General features: G+C 58.8%; 5 protein-coding genes across 6 annotated transcripts; all 5 read left to right on the forward strand.

Moving 5' to 3' along the window:
* The first annotated feature begins 408 nt into the window (after window positions 1-408).
* On the forward strand, window positions 409-1,568 carry H310_11274 (hypothetical protein). The gene has a single exon (XM_008877875.1). It carries the CDS (start codon window positions 759-761, stop codon window positions 1,215-1,217), a length of 459 nt encoding a protein of 152 aa, XP_008876097.1. The 5' UTR covers window positions 409-758; the 3' UTR covers window positions 1,218-1,568.
* Window positions 1,569-2,768: 1,200 nt separating this feature from the next.
* H310_11275 (hypothetical protein) lies at window positions 2,769-5,106 on the forward strand. The gene is made up of 10 exons (XM_008877876.1): window positions 2,769-2,856; window positions 2,916-2,975; window positions 3,024-3,174; window positions 3,222-3,325; window positions 3,373-3,653; window positions 3,705-3,780; window positions 3,835-3,919; window positions 3,974-4,287; window positions 4,333-4,441; window positions 4,505-5,106. Exons 1-10 carry the CDS (start codon window positions 2,785-2,787, stop codon window positions 4,588-4,590), a joined length of 1,338 nt encoding a protein of 445 aa, XP_008876098.1. The 5' UTR covers window positions 2,769-2,784; the 3' UTR covers window positions 4,591-5,106.
* A 640-nt stretch (window positions 5,107-5,746) lies between these two features.
* On the forward strand, window positions 5,747-11,069 carry H310_11276 (hypothetical protein; the record flags this gene model as incomplete). The annotated part of the gene is made up of 1 exon (XM_008877877.1): window positions 5,747-11,069. A coding segment is annotated over one exon (5,224 nt), but the record flags the coding sequence as incomplete, so codon positions are not given.
* Window positions 11,070-11,183: 114 nt separating this feature from the next.
* On the forward strand, window positions 11,184-14,831 carry H310_11277. Of its 2 annotated transcripts, XM_008877879.1 has the most exons (16): window positions 11,184-11,416; window positions 11,466-11,521; window positions 11,564-11,630; window positions 11,685-11,813; window positions 11,859-11,974; window positions 12,023-12,128; window positions 12,183-12,378; window positions 12,426-12,660; window positions 12,715-12,895; window positions 13,031-13,114; window positions 13,189-13,380; window positions 13,429-13,539; window positions 13,641-13,787; window positions 13,953-14,117; window positions 14,169-14,332; window positions 14,391-14,831. In XM_008877879.1, exons 1-16 carry the CDS (start codon window positions 11,210-11,212, stop codon window positions 14,692-14,694), a joined length of 2,460 nt encoding a protein of 819 aa, XP_008876101.1. In that variant the 5' UTR covers window positions 11,184-11,209; the 3' UTR covers window positions 14,695-14,831. The 2 variants fall into 2 exon arrangements, with proteins under 2 accessions (XP_008876101.1, XP_008876100.1); XM_008877878.1 differs by having other exon boundaries at window positions 13,953-14,332.
* A 175-nt stretch (window positions 14,832-15,006) lies between these two features.
* H310_11278 (hypothetical protein) lies at window positions 15,007-17,826 on the forward strand (the record flags this gene model as incomplete). Its single annotated transcript, XM_008877880.1, has 13 exons — window positions 15,007-15,267; window positions 15,315-15,385; window positions 15,454-15,526; window positions 15,576-15,670; window positions 15,724-15,862; window positions 15,922-16,029; window positions 16,176-16,286; window positions 16,341-16,489; window positions 16,550-16,633; window positions 16,737-16,825; window positions 16,884-17,103; window positions 17,213-17,404; window positions 17,460-17,826. The coding sequence occupies 13 exons, from the start codon at window positions 15,007-15,009 to the stop codon at window positions 17,770-17,772; spliced, it is 1,905 nt and encodes a 634-aa protein (XP_008876102.1). The 3' UTR covers window positions 17,773-17,826.
* Window positions 17,827-17,862: the final 36 nt, after the last annotated feature.

The raw sequence follows: 17,862 nt of genomic DNA on the forward strand, positions 1-17,862 counted from the left end.
TCTAGAACATGCCTCTAGCTTGCCGTGCGCGGCGCCAAGACCGCCGTGGTTTTAGAGTAACGTGAAGGTCGTGCCGAAGCGAGAACAGCATGGACGGACCTTCATACAACACAAATCGGAACGTGCGCTGTGTGAACGACCAGAGCCCACATTGCCCAGACGGTGTCGGAGGTTCTCTTAAACTCGGTGCACTGTAAGCAAGGGCTATAGACAAGCGCAAAAGGAGGAGTCTTGTTGATTGCGTTAGTCGTCGTGGCGGGTACTGTGTACATCACCCGGGTGACTTGGCCTCAGCGGCGGCCTTGTCGGAGCTGTCCGACGACGGGGGGTGGATGCAGATGTCATTGGTCGCCGTTTAATTCGACGGGGTAAAGTCGCTGCGCTCGAAGTCCTAGTGTGCATCGGTGGCTAGAATCGCGCGACACTCATTGATGCAATCGACGACCTCTTGTCACTGGGCATGCCGCGAATACTCGAGATGGGACGATTCTCAGAAGGGCGTTCGCCCACCGACAGCATGTCAGAAACCTCCAAGCCACTCGCGCAAACGAGTTGGTGAAGCGTTGGGAACTGCGAGCATCGTTTGCGAACGGCTCGGACACTCGGTGTTTGAAACCTGACTCAACCACGCAAAACACAGGGTTTGGTAAACTCCCACTGGTTGAAGTGCATGTCAAGCGGCACGCCGACGACGTCAGAGCTCCAGCCAACGCTGCACGACTCGACGGGGCTACCTGCCATGGTCGAGGGAGCTTCAGATGCGTCAACCAGGATGGACCTCCTCGACCCTCAAACGACAAACCACATCGTGGTTACGTATCCGGATCCAAAATTATCCGAAGGATTTCGAACCTGTGTCGAAGGAAGCGAGGGCCGCAGGAGATTCTTCAAGCATTCATCTGCGATGGCATGCACATTGCCGCTTGCATGGCCCCTGTTGGCATAGATCCACGTCGAGCTTTATGCAGCAGTATGGCACAAAGACGATGTATTTGCACAACGAGTCGTGGCACGTTCGACGTGTAGAGGACGTCGACTTGGCCACCCAAATCGCCATCACAGCCCGCAACTGTCATGGACGCCGAGTTGTTCTGGCTGGCTGTTGGAGATCAGAATGTTTCAACTCGTCGCCGCATTTCATTGGTCGTGTCAATTTGACAGTCCAGACGACGGATCGTGTGGTCCCATCTCGTCACTGGTCCAGATCCGTAACATGACGCTGGCCCGCGTCGTCGTATCTGCCGCTTCCTTCGCGCTAATGCATGCCGCGTGCCCGACACAGTACTCGTCGTACAAGGCCGTCGTCACGGTGTCCCAGTGCACGTCCAAGGACGTTGCGATGTGCATTGTGGACGGCCAGTGCAACGAAATTCCACCCGCCGACGGAGCCACGTTTTCGTTCGACGGCCAGAACGTTCGTGTGGGCCAACCGTTCGACGGGTTGATTGCCGAACTGCCGGCCACCGCCGTCTCGGGCGATTTCACGTATTCCTCCGTGGACGTTGGCGACTTGTCTCGTAACTCCCAGTTGAAATCGCTGTATGAATCGCTCCTGTGGCCTGTTCGATACCTTATGTACTAAGCGCAGATCATTTTACCGCACGAACCGCGCCAACCTGAACAATGCAAAGCTCCCAACGTCCCTGACCACTCTGTACGCATCGCATGCATCGTTCGCCAAGGGTCATTTGGATGATCACTAGGAGCTTGATGAGCTCAGTCGGGCTCAAGTACCTTCCATCAAACCTCGACTATTCGAAACTCGTGACATTGTAGCATTTCTTTGCTTGATGGCCAACTCACTTGCCGTCTAGCTCTGCCGGCAACGAATTGACGAGTGTCGACAACCTGAACGTCCCGAACGTCCAAGACCTGTTCGGTCCTTGTCGCATTGGTTGGTGCAGCACTCATGGACTGCTTCTGCTAGGTCGTTTGCTGCCAACGCGGGCTTGACATCCATCACGAATTTGAAGGTCACGTCCAAGCTCACCAACTTGTGCGGAGTTTGCGCCATCCTACACGATGTGCTCATGCTGTAGCGGTAGCAATTGCAACGCATGCCCGTTGACTACGTTCACCGTGGACGCGACCGCCTACGCCGCACTTGCGGCTGTCCCAGCAACAAACTTTTCCGTCAAGTCGCTGGATGTGTCTGCTACGTGCAAGTCTCCAAACACGGTCAAGCAGCTTCAGTCGTCGTACAACGTGTGTGTGCTCAGTGGTACGCTCATGACACAACAAGCACTGGAATTGCTGTTTTCTTTATCGACACATTTTATGCAGACGGCTCGTCCACATCCCCCACGACGGCCGGCAACGCACCGCCTGGGACACCCAGCAACATTCCATGCATGGCGCCGGCCTCGACGACTACCACTGCACCTCCGTCCTCGGAAACTTCCACTACGCCAAGTACGTGTTCGTCTAGTCGCCTAGAAACTTGCCTCATGTTGCAACAAGTTGTCATCACCACCGCCAAACCGACAACACCCGCGTCAGCCGCCGCCTCCATCGCCATCGTCAGTGTCGTCGTAATGGCCATCACACTGCTCGCAGCTACATAGCTGACGCAGCGTCACCGTAGTTGCATATAATGGCCAGATCCATGAGATTGCGCCGCATAACCTTTCTATAGATGTCATCCGCCACGTCGTCGTGTTCGCCGTGTGGCAGAGACGAGAGTTGATGGACACTTCGGATGTGTGCGATTCCAGTGAATTCGACCGTTATTCGGATACAATATCCGGATGTTGAGATGTGGACAAGTTTCAGAATCGATTGATCATGGGCAACAGCCACTCGGGACAACTGAGCGCGAGAGAGCTCGAGGAACTCAAGGGCCCGTTCAGTGATGCGGTAGGCACGCTGCGTTGCTCGTACCACATGAACGTCATGTCCGTGCATGCATGCCCCAGGAATTCGACGCGCTCCAAGCGCTTGTGGCAGAATCTGATGCGAACAAAGGCGCGTTCTTGGTACCTTTTCTGTGCTCGTTGTGACATCTCTCATTGCAGTTGTTGTAGGAGCGCTTCTCGTTGGGTCCGTTGCGCGGCGGCTCGTCGGACCATGTGCTGAACGACTTTGGCGATGTCTTGTACAAGTCTTTTGCGCGCACTGACGGAGACACGTGTGCAACCAACAATCACCTAACCATTGTCCACGTCGCCAAAGCCGGTACATGGGCACTCCCTGTATATCGTTATCATGCTTTGTGCCTTCAGCTGCCGATTGCATTCGGTCGTCGTCGACGACTGTTTTGCGCGCATTAGTCTCAATTTTGAATCCGTCCCTCGAACTGTCGCCGCCGGAGCTCCACCAACTCTTCGTACCCACCAGCATGTTGTGTCAAATCCTCATGGCTCTCGTTTGTAGATGGTGTGCATGCTCATGGCGGACGATTCCAACTCTTCGTCACCCGCTGGCACGCCGAAAGACGTCCGTGAATTCATTCCCATGGCTACGTCCATGGTCGACGCGTTCCAGCTCCATTCATCGCACATCACGCCGTCGACTCTGGCGGCATGGATTCCCACGCACGCACCTCTCCTGCACACGGTATTTTCGTCGTGGATGAGTCGCAAGTGCCTCGGTGTCCATTCCAAGGTGTCGTATGTGGCACCGCGGCTGTCCCATCCGTCGGACATCTTGTCGCGGTGCGTGCTCGCATTTGGTGCGCGCTCTCGTTGACGACGTTTTGACGGTAGAGGAGAAGCCTTGGCGCTGTCGATGCAATCGGTGCAGCTCCAAAATAACTGGGATCGACTCTACACGAGTACAGAGGTGAGGTATCATGTGTGTTGGCCGCCGTTCATCGACTTTTCAAATGGGATACAGGACGGCTTGAGTTTCAACCGGTTGACGTACCATCTCCTCGGCTACACTGGACCAACGCTGTTGGTGATGACGGATGCCGATGGAGGTATGGGGCCTTGGTAGCCGCTCACTTGTGGACCTTTGACACCAGTGAACACAGCGACGTTCGGCGCGTACGCCGACACCCCGTGGAAAGAAAGCACCAAGTTTTTCGGAGGCCCAGGGTGCTTTTTATTTCGCACGACGCCGTCGTTTTTGTTGTGCCCCGCGACAACGGGCGCCGCCTCCAACTACATGTATTACAACACGAAGGGAGTTGTCCTGCCGCGAGGTCTGGGATTTGGAGGCACGACGTCGAAGTGCCGATTGTTTCTCGATGACGAACTGGACGACTGCACGTCTGCGCTGAAGTGCGGTTCGTACGAGCCAGGCGCAGTCGCCATGAAAGGATCGTTTCGCATTCAAATGCTCGAGGTAGCGTGGCCCACACAACTTTGGTGGAGTGACGAGGCTGGGTAGGTGTGGGGCTGCGGCGGCGACGAATGCAAGCTCGCGCAGCATCACTACCGCGCAGACACGGCGGAGCTGATCAACCGAGCGCGTAAAGTCGACAAGGCGCAGTTTGCAGGTACGCTGGATAGACTGCGACGACGACGGAGCGAGAGCGACTTCATGGTGGTGGTGGTGGCAGGCAACGCGTTTGATCGCGAGATGTTCCTTAGCAAGACATTTTCCAGCGGTGCCGACGGCATTCGCCTCGCAGACGACGAGCATTAACACGAGCAATGTATCGAGTTCGGTCATTGCAGTCGAGGAGCCCCCACCTCGCATGCGAGAGTGCCTTGAGGGGAATTGCTCGTCAAGGAAATTCACAACCACTCCCACGAACACGTACATGATGTAGCCGAGAGGAGCTCATGACTGTCAAGTCGACTGTGGCAAACGAGCTGATCAACTCGTTCGGCCTCGATGCGCCACTGGACGCCATCACCAACCGCCGCTCTGTCGGATATAGCACGTGGAGGGGCCATCCACGATGCTCGTGCAATAGCTTTGGTGCGCTTTCGTCTACTTCTTCTGAAGCAGTTGTGCATGGGCCATCCCCTGGCGAGAGCCCCACGAAACGCAACCCGTTCGCACCGCGTGTGAGAATGTCGACAAGCAGCGACGACGATGGCATCCGTAGGTCGCAAAGTCCACGAGGATGGCGCATGCAGCGCCATATGTGGAGCTGGGAGGTGCAGTGCGACGGCCCTAAGCTGTTGCGAGACTGTAATTGATCGACACTTGCACCTACCTGGAAGTCCGTTCCATGTATGAAATACGCTCTGGAAGTGGAAGGATCGAATAGTAAGCGACGCAGGGGCGTGCAATGGGTATGAAGAACGAAGTGTTTTCCACAAGTTTTGTGCTACTCGCCATGACGACGTCATTCGTGATGCCGACCGCCATGCACGCGCTTCAAAGCCGTGGTTCGTTCAAGTGTCGATCCGAGAGCACCTGCACCAGACGGCGGTGGCTTTCCACAACGGCAACGCTTTGTAGTGCGTCGATAACTGAAGCGATCGTTTGACCACACAAGTCGGAGGTGCAACGCCCGTGCGTGCCGCTGAGAGAAGAAACGCACAAGACATCACTGTTTCTGTGACATGGTGCGATCGTTCTGCGCAAGCGTGGATACACTGCCATGGAATGTTACATGTACGCCGCGCTCTCGCAGGCAATGCTGCCGGGCACGTTGGTCGGCACGGGACCACAGCAGTTCCTTCTGCAGCAGCAACTTCTGCAGCGTCGGTCGCGATGGCGGGTCCATCTTGATTGTGATTGGTGGAGAAATTGGCATGGTTTATTTTATTTGATACAAACTCCCCGTTATTGTCGCACCACTTGATATAATAGAACGAACGGTTGTCGAGATATGTATTTTGCAAAGCATGTTTGGCGGCCAACAACAGCGGACAGGCTTCGGCTTTGGCGCCGCTGGAGGTACGCCTGCATTCGGGGCTCAACCCACGACGGGGTTCGGAGGATTCGGAGCGGCCGCCGCAGCCCCCGCAGCCAGCGCATCGCCGTTCGGAGCTCCTGCCGCGGCATCCCCGTTCGGTGGAGGCGCCAATACAACGCCAGCCTTCGGGTCGGCGTTTGGTGCCCCAGCTGCAACCACGGGTGCGTTTGGCGCCCCAGCCGCAACGACAAGTACATTTGGCGCGCCAGCTGCAACCACAAGCGCGTTTGGCGCGCCAGCTGCAGGCACACCTGTGGGATTTGGTGGGTTCGGTACAAATACAGCGTCGTCTCCATTTGGTGCACCTGCGCAACCGGCGGCCAGTCCTTTCGGCGCACCAGCATCTGCTGCTGCGGCTAGCCCCTTTGGCGGCGGTATGTTTGGAGGCACCGCCGCGGCCAAGCCCACAGGCTTTGGTGGCTTTGGGGCGGCAGCAACGTCGTCAACTCCGTCTGCGTTCGGGGCTGCAGCACCAGCTTTCGGTGCCCCAGCTACGAGCGCGTTCGGGGCTCCGTCCACATTGGGTGGTGGTGGGTTTGGCGGGACTGCGTTTGGGGCTGCACCCGCAACTGCGTCGTCGTTGACGTTCGGAAGCACTCCATTCGGACAGCCTGCACCGGCCACAACTGGCGCATTTGGTGCGCCAGCAGTGCCCACCGGTTTTGGTGGATTTGGCGCAGCCGCGGCTCCGTCGACTGGGGCCGCGCTTGTTGGTACTGGTCCTCCTGCGAGCTACAAGCCGACATCCGAGCAAGAATCCGAAAAGGGCAAAGTCACCACAGTCCATTTTCAGTCCATTTCAAAAATGCCCGAGTACCAACACAAGTCGGTGGAAGAGCTTCGATGGGAGGACTACTTGAAGCGAACGGATGCGGCAGCAGCCGCCGCCCAGGCGGCACTTGTGCCCAACACTGGTGCAGCAGCCCCCGCCACCAACATGTTTGGCCAGCCAGCGGCGGCTCCATCGGCGTTTGGCAAACCGCCGCTTGGCGGAGGTTTTGGCCAGGCCACCTCGGCGACCACGACCGGAGGGTTTGGAGGGTTTGGCACTGCCACAGCTGCGCCAGCGACGAATGCTTTTGGGTTTGGAAGCACTGGGACCAGCGCGTTTGGCGCCACGACTTCGCCAGCCACGAACAACGCGTTTTCATTTGGAAGCAATACAGCCACGACCGGAACAGGTGGATTTGGTGGTTTTGGCTCGACGCCGAACGCATTTGGATCGACCACAACCACCAACGCATTTGGGTCGGCGCCAGCCGCAGGTGGATTTGGCGGATTTGGTAGCACGCCAGCTACCGCGCCAAGTGCGTTTGGCACCGCACAAGCCAACACAACCACTGGCGGGTTTGGTGGATTCGGAGCCAAGCCCGCCACCACAACCAGTGCATTTGGTACGACGACGACGGGTGGGTTTGGCTCAACAACAACTGGTGGTTTTGGAGGTTTTACTCCCGCCGCTGCACCTGCGGCCACGACGGGTGGTTTTGGCGGATTTGGGTCGTCGACGGCCAGTGGATTTGGCGCCGCGAAGCCAGCGACGACTTCTGCGTTTGGCACGTCCTTTGGCGCAGCGTCGTCCGCTCCGTCGGCGTTTGGAGGATTTGGTACCTCCACGCAACCGCAGACAAATAGTGCATTTTCCCTCGGTACGTCGACGCAGCCCGGTGCAGCATCTGCGTTTAGCTTTGGCAAACCTGCCACAACGACCACAAGCATGTTTGGATCGACTCCTACGACCACGTCTTCGTTTGGATCGTTTGGTTCGGGGTCGACGGGATCGGGTTTTGGAACGACGGCCGCCAACACTGCCACGAACGCCGGCCTCTTTGGCGGCACGTCCTTTGGTGGTGGCTTTGGGCTGTCCCAACCGGCCAACACTGCCACCCAACAGCAACAGCAGCAACCCACAACACTGTTTGCGGGCCATGACACCAACCCTTACGGTGCCGGGTCGTTTGGTGCCGGGTTGATTGAAAAGCAAATCCAGACGACTCTGACGCTGCCCGTGCCGTCGTCTGGCGCGTCGCAGCCGTCTTCGTTGTTTTCAACGCCCAGCCAAGCTACGACTCGTTCCCGCGACGACCGACCTGTCAAGCCCATTGCAACGGCTGCTGGCTTGCGCTTCCACACGGTCGCCGCGAAACCATCCGTGTTGTCCGTGGACAAATCGTCGGAAAACGCATCGGTCACCAGCTTTGCCTCGTCCAAATTCAAGAGCTTGGCGACCAAGCAGTTGACCATCGCGACCCCGCCGCCGAAACTGCACCGCCCGACGGACAAACCCCAAGTGATTCCTGAAGCAATCACGCTGTCGTTTACGATCGCGAAGCCCGACTCGACGACGCGCACCATTCGATGGACTGGGGACGCAGACACAACATTTGACGCTGTCTGGCCCGTTGTCGCGAGCCAGGTGAAGCCGGCCAAGCTCGTTCGGTGGCGCCTCAGTGACGGCTCACGCCTCGATCTCCACGCCACGGTCGGGTCCGTGGATGCGTCGGCGCCCATTGAAGTCGATGTCGTCGACCCGGCGGACACATCCTCGACTTCGGACGCGTCTGCGCCATCGACGACGGGCTTATCGTTTGACAGCTTTTACGAAAAGGAAAAGGAAAAAGAAGAAGCGTGCCGTGCGATAAACCCGCTTGCGCCAGTGCTGACCAAGGAAGGGTACTACACCCTCCCCGACTACGCGTCGCTGTGCACGATGTCGACGGCTGAACTGAAAGCAGTCGACCACTTTGTTGTGGGGTGCAAAGGCATGGGATGCGTGCAATGGTATGGCTCAACCGACGTAACGGGACTCAACTTGGACGAACTCGTCCTGTTTGCGCCGAAAGAAGTGATTGTGTACCCCAACGAAGACGTCAAACACCCCCTTGGCGAAGGCCTCAACAAGCCGGCGCTGGTCGAGTTGCTGCACATTTACCCTCCATCCGATCCGACCAGACGGGCGCAGTATGTGAACCGCGTTAAGACGCGCACGGATCACATGGACGCGACGTTTGTCGACTACCAGCCCGAGGCTGGCGTGTGGAAGTTTAAGGTCGAGCACTTTAGTCGATACGGCTTCGACGACGACGAGGCGCACGACATCCCCCAAGCCACTGCCTCTGGTTCGAGCGCGCTGCAAACCATGGCGTCCCAGCTCAAGTTGAATCCGGCGCGCCTCCACCAACTCCACGCGCTGTATTTGGCCAACCAGCCGCCCACTGAGGTGCCATCGTCGTCCGAAGCCAAGGACAAACCGTCTATTTTCGGGACTCTGGACTCAGCTTCGACCGAGGTGGTCAGCCAGACCCGGCTGACGGTCGTCGAGCCTGCAGCACCGACGCCGCCCGCGCCGTCGGTCCCAAAACGATACGCCGTCCCCACGTTGACGTGTTCGACCAAGTCGACTTTATTGGCACTGTGGAATGGACCCAGCACATCCACCATGGACATGGGCATTTCGATGGGGCGGTCTTTTCGCGGCGCGAGCTTTGGCCCGTCCGGCCAGTTGGTCGTCGTGACTCGCCACCGTCAAGTCCGAGTGCACCAGCATCCACTCCCGAGTCCCGCCACCGCCGACTCGCTTCCGCTGCTGCATGTCCACCAAGCCCTGTCGACGACGAACGCACACACCCACCACGTCGAGCTACCGACCAACATGGCGGCGCACATTCATGAATATGCCGACATGGCCGTGTCTGCGCTTCCGATGTGGCAATTGGTGCTGGCGTTGTTTGGTCTGGAGCATCGTGAAGGCAGCACGACCCCCCACCCGTTGTCGCCGAGCCAGCGGGACGAGTTCATCTCGCGGTGGTTTGAACTCGCGACGCGGCGGTCGAAATCCGCGGCGGACAACACGGTGCTTCAAGCACTGCTCCAGCATAACATTGTGGACGCTGCCGAGCGCGCGATGGCCCAAGGCAACTTTCGCCTCGCGATGGTCGTGGCCCAGGCGCAGTCGTACGAAAGCAGTACGTTTCGCATGCAACTGCAGGCCCAGTTGAGTCAGTGGGAAACGCAATCGGCGTCCCGCCATGTGGACAAGGAGCTGCTCGAGATCTACAGCTTACTCGCCGGCAGCGTGGGGGTGGTGACGCAGCCCGCGACGGCCAACTCGTCGATGGACTGGATTCAAATGCTGGCGCTCGTGCTGTGGTACCACGAAGGTCCGACGTCGCTGCCCCGAGCGCTGGCGGTGTACCAGTCGTACGTCCAGCAGGGGTGGTGCAAACCGGCCGTGAACGCCGCCATGAAGCCCGACGTCCTCATGGAACTGATGCAGCTCTACTGCGACGTCAAGACGTCTCTCACGTCGGTGCTGTCGGCCCTTCCCGACGACATTGCGTGGCACTTGAACGCAGTGTTGTGTGCAGTGCCAGGCCAATCGCTTCGCTTGACCACCAAGGCCAACGCAGTGCTGACCCGCCACTACCTCAGCCATCTTGTCGCCGATCGAAACCTCCTTGCCCAAGCGCTGTACGTTGCCATGACAATGCCCGACGACGTCGAGCGCGAAGCCACCGCCAAAGCCATCTTGCAACGCCACATCACGGCCAGCACACCTCGGACTCCCCTCGAAGCGCTTGTTCCGTCCCCGTGGATCGAAGACGCTCTGGCGCTGTATGCCCTCGCGGAACAACAGTACGACGCCGCTGTCGAGCACTACCTTCGCGCAGGCGCGTGGACGGCAGCCCATGACGTGCTCATTCACCACGTGGTATTCCCAGCGATGATTCACCAAGATACCACGTGGGTCCACCTCGTGCTTGAGGCCCATCTGGCGCCCCGCGCTCAAGACATTGCGCAGTGGGCAGCGTACGGCAATGTGGTCTTGACGTACTTGAATCTGCGCCGCACCCGCGACAACGCGACCATGGAAAGCGTCGTGGCGCTGTGCGATCGTTTGCACCAGTGGCAAACCAAGCCGCTGCACGTCTTGAGCGACAACGCAATCGAGGCGTCGGCCGTAGCCCGTGCGTGCTTGAGCAGCATGCTTACGTACACAACGGAAGTCGCTGTATTGCTTCAACCGTCCGGTCCGGGCTCGTCGAGTGCCCGCCACTGGTTTGACCGGCTGCAAACGTTTGTCCAGCCCGATGCATTTGGCGAATCTTTCCGCGCCGCGCTCTTGGTTCGAGCATGTGCTGCGTTTGAATGACCCCGCGCGAGTCAACTCGACCTGTCAAGACCTGCTAGGTGGCCGCCGTTAATATAATGCAATCCTTTCCCGGTGACGCTAGCACGTCCCAAGCACACACCAGCATGCCACCGTCTCGCGCATGTGGGGCGCCGCCAAACGTCATGCTCCTGGGTCGGCCATGTCGACGCCAATTGACCGTCATGTGATGGCATGAGTTTATATATAGGTTCTCGCCGCCATTTCGTGTCGCAAGCTGGATGGTGCGGTCGCCACCGAGGCCAGCGTCCATGTCGGGCACAAGCCCTCGTCGCCACCGCTCGTCGTTTGTAGCGAGTGAGTCGTCGTTGCAGCCGCCGCCTGCTCGCCCAACTCGTTTCCGGGAAGATTTGCACCGCGCGTCCGGCCAAGTGGACAACGCGATGCAATGGGTCGCGTTTTTTCAGGCGATTTGCCCCGTTGTGCCGGTACACGTCGTCTTCTTGGGGACTGCGCCTTGAACGAGACGTGTCGTAGTATGCCAACCCGATCCGTCTCAACGTCCCCGACACCGTCCTCCTGACCCCCCAAGGGTGATACCCGCCACGTATGCCGTCCGTTGAACGTCGTCGTAGGGCGCCCAGCATTTGGTATCACTCGTCGGCGTCGTCGGGGGGCGTGCTCAAACGAAAGCAACCAGCGGTGACGTCGCTTTTGCCGTCCCCACGTCGTGGCGAATGATTCACGCTGGTGTAGCACATGACCGCCAACGCCATCTTGGCGGCGTTCGTGGGGCCACATCCCGACGTCGTCGGGCCCACGGAAGCCGTCGCCGTCGTCCGCTTTGGGTTTTCGTCGCGCGTGATGTCCCGCGCCGACTTTGCAGTACCGTTCATGTCCCCATGACGTGCGCTTGTCATGCATGGACAGATCCTGTGCGACGACATGAATGGCCACAAACTCACGCCCTTGCGACCGACCGGTCCGTCGCTGCCGAGTGTGCCGTTTTGCTTGCAGCGGTACATTCGGCCTCAAGACGACAAGAGGTATGCGTCGTCGGTCGCTTCGTCGACACGTCCTGACGTGCGCCGCAGGTACATTGTGTCGTTTTCGCTCCACCCGCCGTGCCAAGGACACTCCAAGCCAGCCATGTGCGACGTGTTTGTCGCGCCGTACTCGAAACGCTACCATCTCGGCCAGGTTTTTCGTTCATCTCGGACGACAGCACGTTCCTAGTGTGGCCAACATGGGTAGGCCGAGGTCGTGTCTCATCCAGAGAGGACCGAAAAGCCCGTCCCGCCGCCGTTGTTTGCCGACCGCAAGGCTTCGTACGATTTCCACATGGGGGTCCGCGACGCCAAGCTCGTGTCCCCCGTCAGTCTAATGAAGCATCTCACTGTCACCCTCGCGCACCACATCAATAGCCACCACGTGACCAACCCAGTCCAAGGTACCGACCGTCCGCTGTCGACGAACGAGCTCAGGACGCGGTGGCAGGCATCGTGTGCGAGTACATTGTCGGCGCGGACGACGACATCGTGTACATGACTGGTGTCCTCGGGGTGTCATGCATGCATGACGCGATGCCGTCGTGGGAACTGCTAGCCCACGCAGACCCCGAGTCGCACCTGATTTGCCAGCATCACGCCCAGCTCCGGGCCAACGCGGCGACTCCTCGTCGACCACCGCCGCCCGACAAAACAGCCCCCACTCCATCGACGCAAACCCCCCGGTGAGTCCCGTTCAACGTGGATCGTTCGTACGACGTGCACCCTCATGGGGGTAGCTTTCCGTCCGTCCCGAACGCCCAAGTGTCGTCCACTGACGAATGGACCCGTGGCGTCGCGTCCGCGGATCGCTGCCCTCGGTACAAGAATGCGTCGCCGTCCAAGTTTTTCCGCGACGGCAAGTTCGTCACAAAGCTGTCGGCCATGCAATGCGAATCGTCGTGTCGGCTGCACTTGCCGGTACAATGTGTCCACGTGCATGTGGTGGCATGGACAGCGCCGTGCGCTGAAAATTCGCCGCCATCGAGGCATTCCCGTGGCACTCTGCTTTCACCATGCATCATCATCGCTTGGCAGTGCTGACAGCGTACCTAGATGCATCGGGCGTGCCGTCCAGCGCTCATGGTGGACCTGGCGCGACAGGTCGAAGATTTCCGGGAAGATCTTGTCCAACAAACGGTATGTCGTTGTCCGGGGACGCGGCGGCGTTCACGAGGACGACCATGGCATTGATGGGTCCTCGGTCGATCTAGGAACGGTGCATCAAAGCCGAGGAACGTGCAGTTGCGTGTGTGCATGAGACATACGTGGCAACGCAGCACCGGGTCGCGACCGATGCCAAGTTGGCCACCCTCCAGCGCGACCACATGCACCAGCGCGAGCGGTGGGAGTGCCAGTATATGCTAAGCGAGGACCTCGCGATGCGCGCGTTCGACTGCTTGACGGTGCGTCAACTGCGACATCGCGCCGTCCGGTATCATCGAGGTGAACAGCAACAAGCGGCACGCATTGCCACGTTGGAAGCGCGAAACTCGGCCCACGACGTACAATTGCAGCACCAAGTGGCGCAAAGCCGATACGAGCTCGACAAGCTCAGGCTGCAGGTGCGGGCATGGGATGATGGCAACGCGTCGTCCGAATGCAAGATCGAGTGGCTGGCGCGCGCCGTGGCGCTCACACTCCCCCGCGCGACCGTCTATTCTAGGATGCCGCATGGGCAGCTCAAGTTGTCGCAAAGGACGTCGAGATCGCTCGCCTCTTAGGCGACCAAGAGAAAGCCCGACAACAAGCGATTGCAGACACGCTGCAGCGGGAAGGGTCCCAGGCCTACGTCCACTCGTTGCGTGCTCAGGTAATGCCGCACGATTCCGTCGACGTCAACCGTCCATGCCGTACGGTCGCGCGTGACGGCGAGTGGCGAGCCACGCACAGCTCTCGCGATGGGTGGACGTGACTGCAGATGGAAGGACGGTGCGTTCGTGCGACGATGCTCACGCGTCGCCGTGGCTCGACGTAGATTTCGCTGCTGAAGCGGGAGAAGGAAGTACTGCGGAAAGAGGCGACACGTTACATGGCCGAGCGCGACGATCTCCTTCGAGTCCTGCCCGTCGTGACATCGATCGCCGACAAGAAAGCCAGCAAACCCATCCGGGTCAACGTGTCCGATCTGTTCGAGCCAGGGGTACGTGCGACAGGATCATGGCACGCCATGGACCGCCTTCTTTCGCGCCAGGATAACGCGAAAGAGATCAACATGCTGCAGCTCATGCTGACGTCGCACACAAAAGCCCTCAAAGGAGTCTTCCAAGGGCTTACGTTGCAGTCCGTTGGGGCGTCGGCGGCGGCAGGTGGCAAGGCCACGTTGCTGTCGCTGCCAGCATTTGTCAACTTTGCCACGTACGTCGGACGAGATAGAGAACGCGGGGATGTGTCGGGGTCATTCACGGGCTTGTAGAGCATGTGGCTTTCTGCAGAACGTGTCGTTGGACGAGTTGCACGCGATGGTGCAAAAAGCAACAAAGGACGATCGCAAGGCGGCCAGCGACGACAAAGGCGCGATACCATCGTCGGCAGGATTGACGTACACTCAATTTTGCGAGTGTTTGGTGCGGCTTGCCCATGTGTTGTACAAGACGGAGCTCCCGCAGTTGACCAAACGGTTTGCGTACTTGATTGACAACGACCTGGCGAGTTACGAAAAGAGCAAGTTTGCAAGCGATATCAAGGAAGACGAAGGCGATGGGTGTGGCCACGACTGACAGCATCCGAGTGCTTCTCCTCACGCGTTCCTGGACGAATGCCGCTCTGGCACGTCGACGAAAGCCTCGCCATGTTGATGCTTGAATAATGGGTCATCTATCGACATAAAATGTGCAAGTATTGGAGGGTGCATGGGAAAAATCCATTTTCCGACGAGATGGGATCGACTTGCCCAATATCACTCGAAACTACTCTCGTTTTCAATCCATGCATTGGGAACTTTCCTAACGAATTCTTTGAGCATGGGGAATCGTGTATTCTTGGCGTCGTTGCAACCTGCAAAAGTTTATATGGCTCACTGCTTGCTTTACATGGCCGATCCAAATGAACGAAGTGCGGTAGCGGCGGCTGCCGCCGCCGCGGAAGACATTGACATGGAAAGCAGTACCCCCGCAGGGATCGCGGAACGTGCCCAAAGAAGCATTAACCCTCCAGGAGTACCGCCGTCGTTTCGCCGAGCAGGTCGTGCGACCAACATTGCCCGAACCATGATGTCGCGAGAACTCGGCCACGGACGCCGATTCGCGTTTCATGACGAAGAGATGTGGATCGAGAACGAGTCGGCCACGAAGGTGACGCGCAACCATTGCCTTCTTCATCACGTCATGCTGATGGCTAGCACGTCTGCGAGTACTTTGACATGCCGCCGACAACTCGATCCGCGATCTCCATCGCGTTCTCCCCTGACGGGTACGTCATCAACGCACCAGGAACGTTGTCTTGCCAACGATCGTTCGTTGCAATGTTTGGTCGATTAGGAAGACATTCGCGTCGACTCATGGCGATCACACCGTCAAGATTGTGTGCTATTCTACCGGGCGCATTCTACAAGTACGTCGTCGTCGCTTCGGCATCCACCACGTGATCTGCTTCTCTCCAGACCCTGGTGGGCCATCCCCGTACTCCCTGGAGCGTCAAATTTCACCCGACAAACCCTCGCTACGTCGCATCGGGCTGCCTTGGTTACCAAATTCGGTATCCAGCCCTTCTACGCGAGTCTGTTGTCTCGACCCCGTGCGCTCGATTAGTTTTTGGGACGTTGTCACTGGCAAGTGCTTGTACGAAGCTACGCTGCGCCACGCCATCATCTCAGTGTCCTTTCACCCGTGTGGGAATGTCCTGGGTATCGCCAGCGGCACGTGCGTTTACACGTGGGACTACCAGCACGTACGATTCCCCCGTCATCCTGTCGTCATGCCTCATGCCACCTCTCTCTATCTTGGCAGCACCCGAGTCCCCGCATCGTTATGTTTAGCAACCAAACGCTCCGGTCCGTGTCGTTTTTGCCCGACCCGACCAAAATCCTCGTGGGCGAAGCGAACGAGAAATACACGGTGCGACGGCTAAATCTCTGCCCGCGCGTGCACATGCAATTGCACGACGATCGTTCCGTTGGCACATCGCACCCTTGCATGCTGAGTCGTCGGCGCGTTGCGGCACTCGTGTGGCTGACGACGTTTTGACCGTGTTTGCAATGTAGCGCCCGCTCGGCACGGTGCCGTCCGATCTCACGGTCACACTGACGCTATGGGAGTACAATGTGGCGTGGTCGACAGCGCCGGAACCGTCTTCGTCCAAAGCCATGCATTCGGTACGCCTTGTCTCGCCCGCCTCGTCGCGAGTTGGACTTCCGTTTTGCATGTAGCCACACGTGCTGTTGACTCATGCGTTGTTGTACAACGATGGCGGGTTCGACGTGTCCAAGTGTGGCCAGTACCTCGCAGTGTGCACCGACTTTAGCCTGTGGCAGGCCGAGCAGGACATGCCTCCACCGTCGCATGTCGACCATCCATCGTACGTGTTCGTGATGTGTGCCGAAGGCGCGACTGAACGGCGGGTGCCGCTGCCATGTAGCCCATTTTACGGCCAGAATGCCCACAGCGCCGACCCGTTGGCGCCGCATCGAGTCTATTTTGTGCCGGAATGGCCTGCCCTCAAGTAAGAGCGTCGCGTTGGTGTGCCGTGGTCTGTGCATGGGATGAACTCGTTGCTGGATGCGTTGTGCGATCGCGATTCGAACGGTATTGATCAGCACGTGTAGCCCAACCACAACAACGGCTCGACGTCGTGCTTTCATGACAGATCTTGCGTCGAACGATGCCGCGGCTCGGCGGATTCGGCAGCGACTGGGTACACCCTTGACTTCGCCAAACTCGTGGACGAACACACAATCGATGGTATCGAGTAGCTGCGCCGCCACCTCCGCCATCGACTACTACCCACCCCGATGCAATCCATACGCGACCGTCCCTTGCCGCCAGCACCATGGGCCATCCCCCTGTTGTGCCGTCGTCGCAGCATCCAGTGATCCCTGCGCCGTCGGCACCACAAGCTTGTCGGATGGCGCATCTCCGCCCAAACATCGCGAGCTCGTTCAATCGATTGTCCCACGACCAGCGACTCACGCGGTGCGTGCCAGCGTCCATCCGTCAATGTTGCATCCTATCGATGTGCGATTCCTGGACAGCCGTTTGCTTTGAACATGGCGTTTGGCAATTCCTCACATTTGTGGCGCAGAGGTCGACTGGCGGTGGAGCATCAGTCGACGTGGCTTGCGCTGTTGTCGCTTGCGCCGGACAAGACGTTGGGGACCGTGGTGCAGACCGCGTTGCTGGCGGAAACCGCGGCCGGCGGCGTCACGTCGGTCAAATTCAGTCCCAGTGGCGCGTACGTGCTGCTGGGGTACGGCGTGCGGGACCGCATCCAGCGGTACGTTGTTGCGACGGGACGCTCGATGTTGACGACGACGTGTGTTTGGTGGTAGCATCAACCAGTTTCCATTGCATCGAGTGACGCGCATGTACCGATGGGAGGACATGAGTCTGGTGAGCCACGTCGAGTCGGACGCGGACGACGTCAACATTGCGCTGTTTCATCCACTTGCGGGCGGCGGGTTCCTCTACGGCACCAAGCAAGGCCGAGTCCGTCTGTGCCGGCCGTGGCGCGGCGCGTTTGACGACCCTCGCAACGAAAACACACTCAAGGAATCGCTCGATCTGCACGCGCTGTTTTACCACGGGGCCATGCCAACACACACCCCCATGGCGCCACGACCTGGTCGCCGAAATGGAAGATAGCTCGATGCCAATGTGGACATTGTTGGACCCAAGTGGATGCGTTGACCTCGCGCTAGGACATGCCGACAACTTTGCTCCCGCGGTTGCCAA

The sequence above is a fragment of the Aphanomyces invadans genome, assembly GCF_000520115.1.
Source record: "Aphanomyces invadans strain NJM9701 unplaced genomic scaffold supercont1.30, whole genome shotgun sequence".
NCBI lineage: Eukaryota > Oomycota > Saprolegniomycetes > Saprolegniales > Verrucalvaceae > Aphanomyces > Aphanomyces invadans.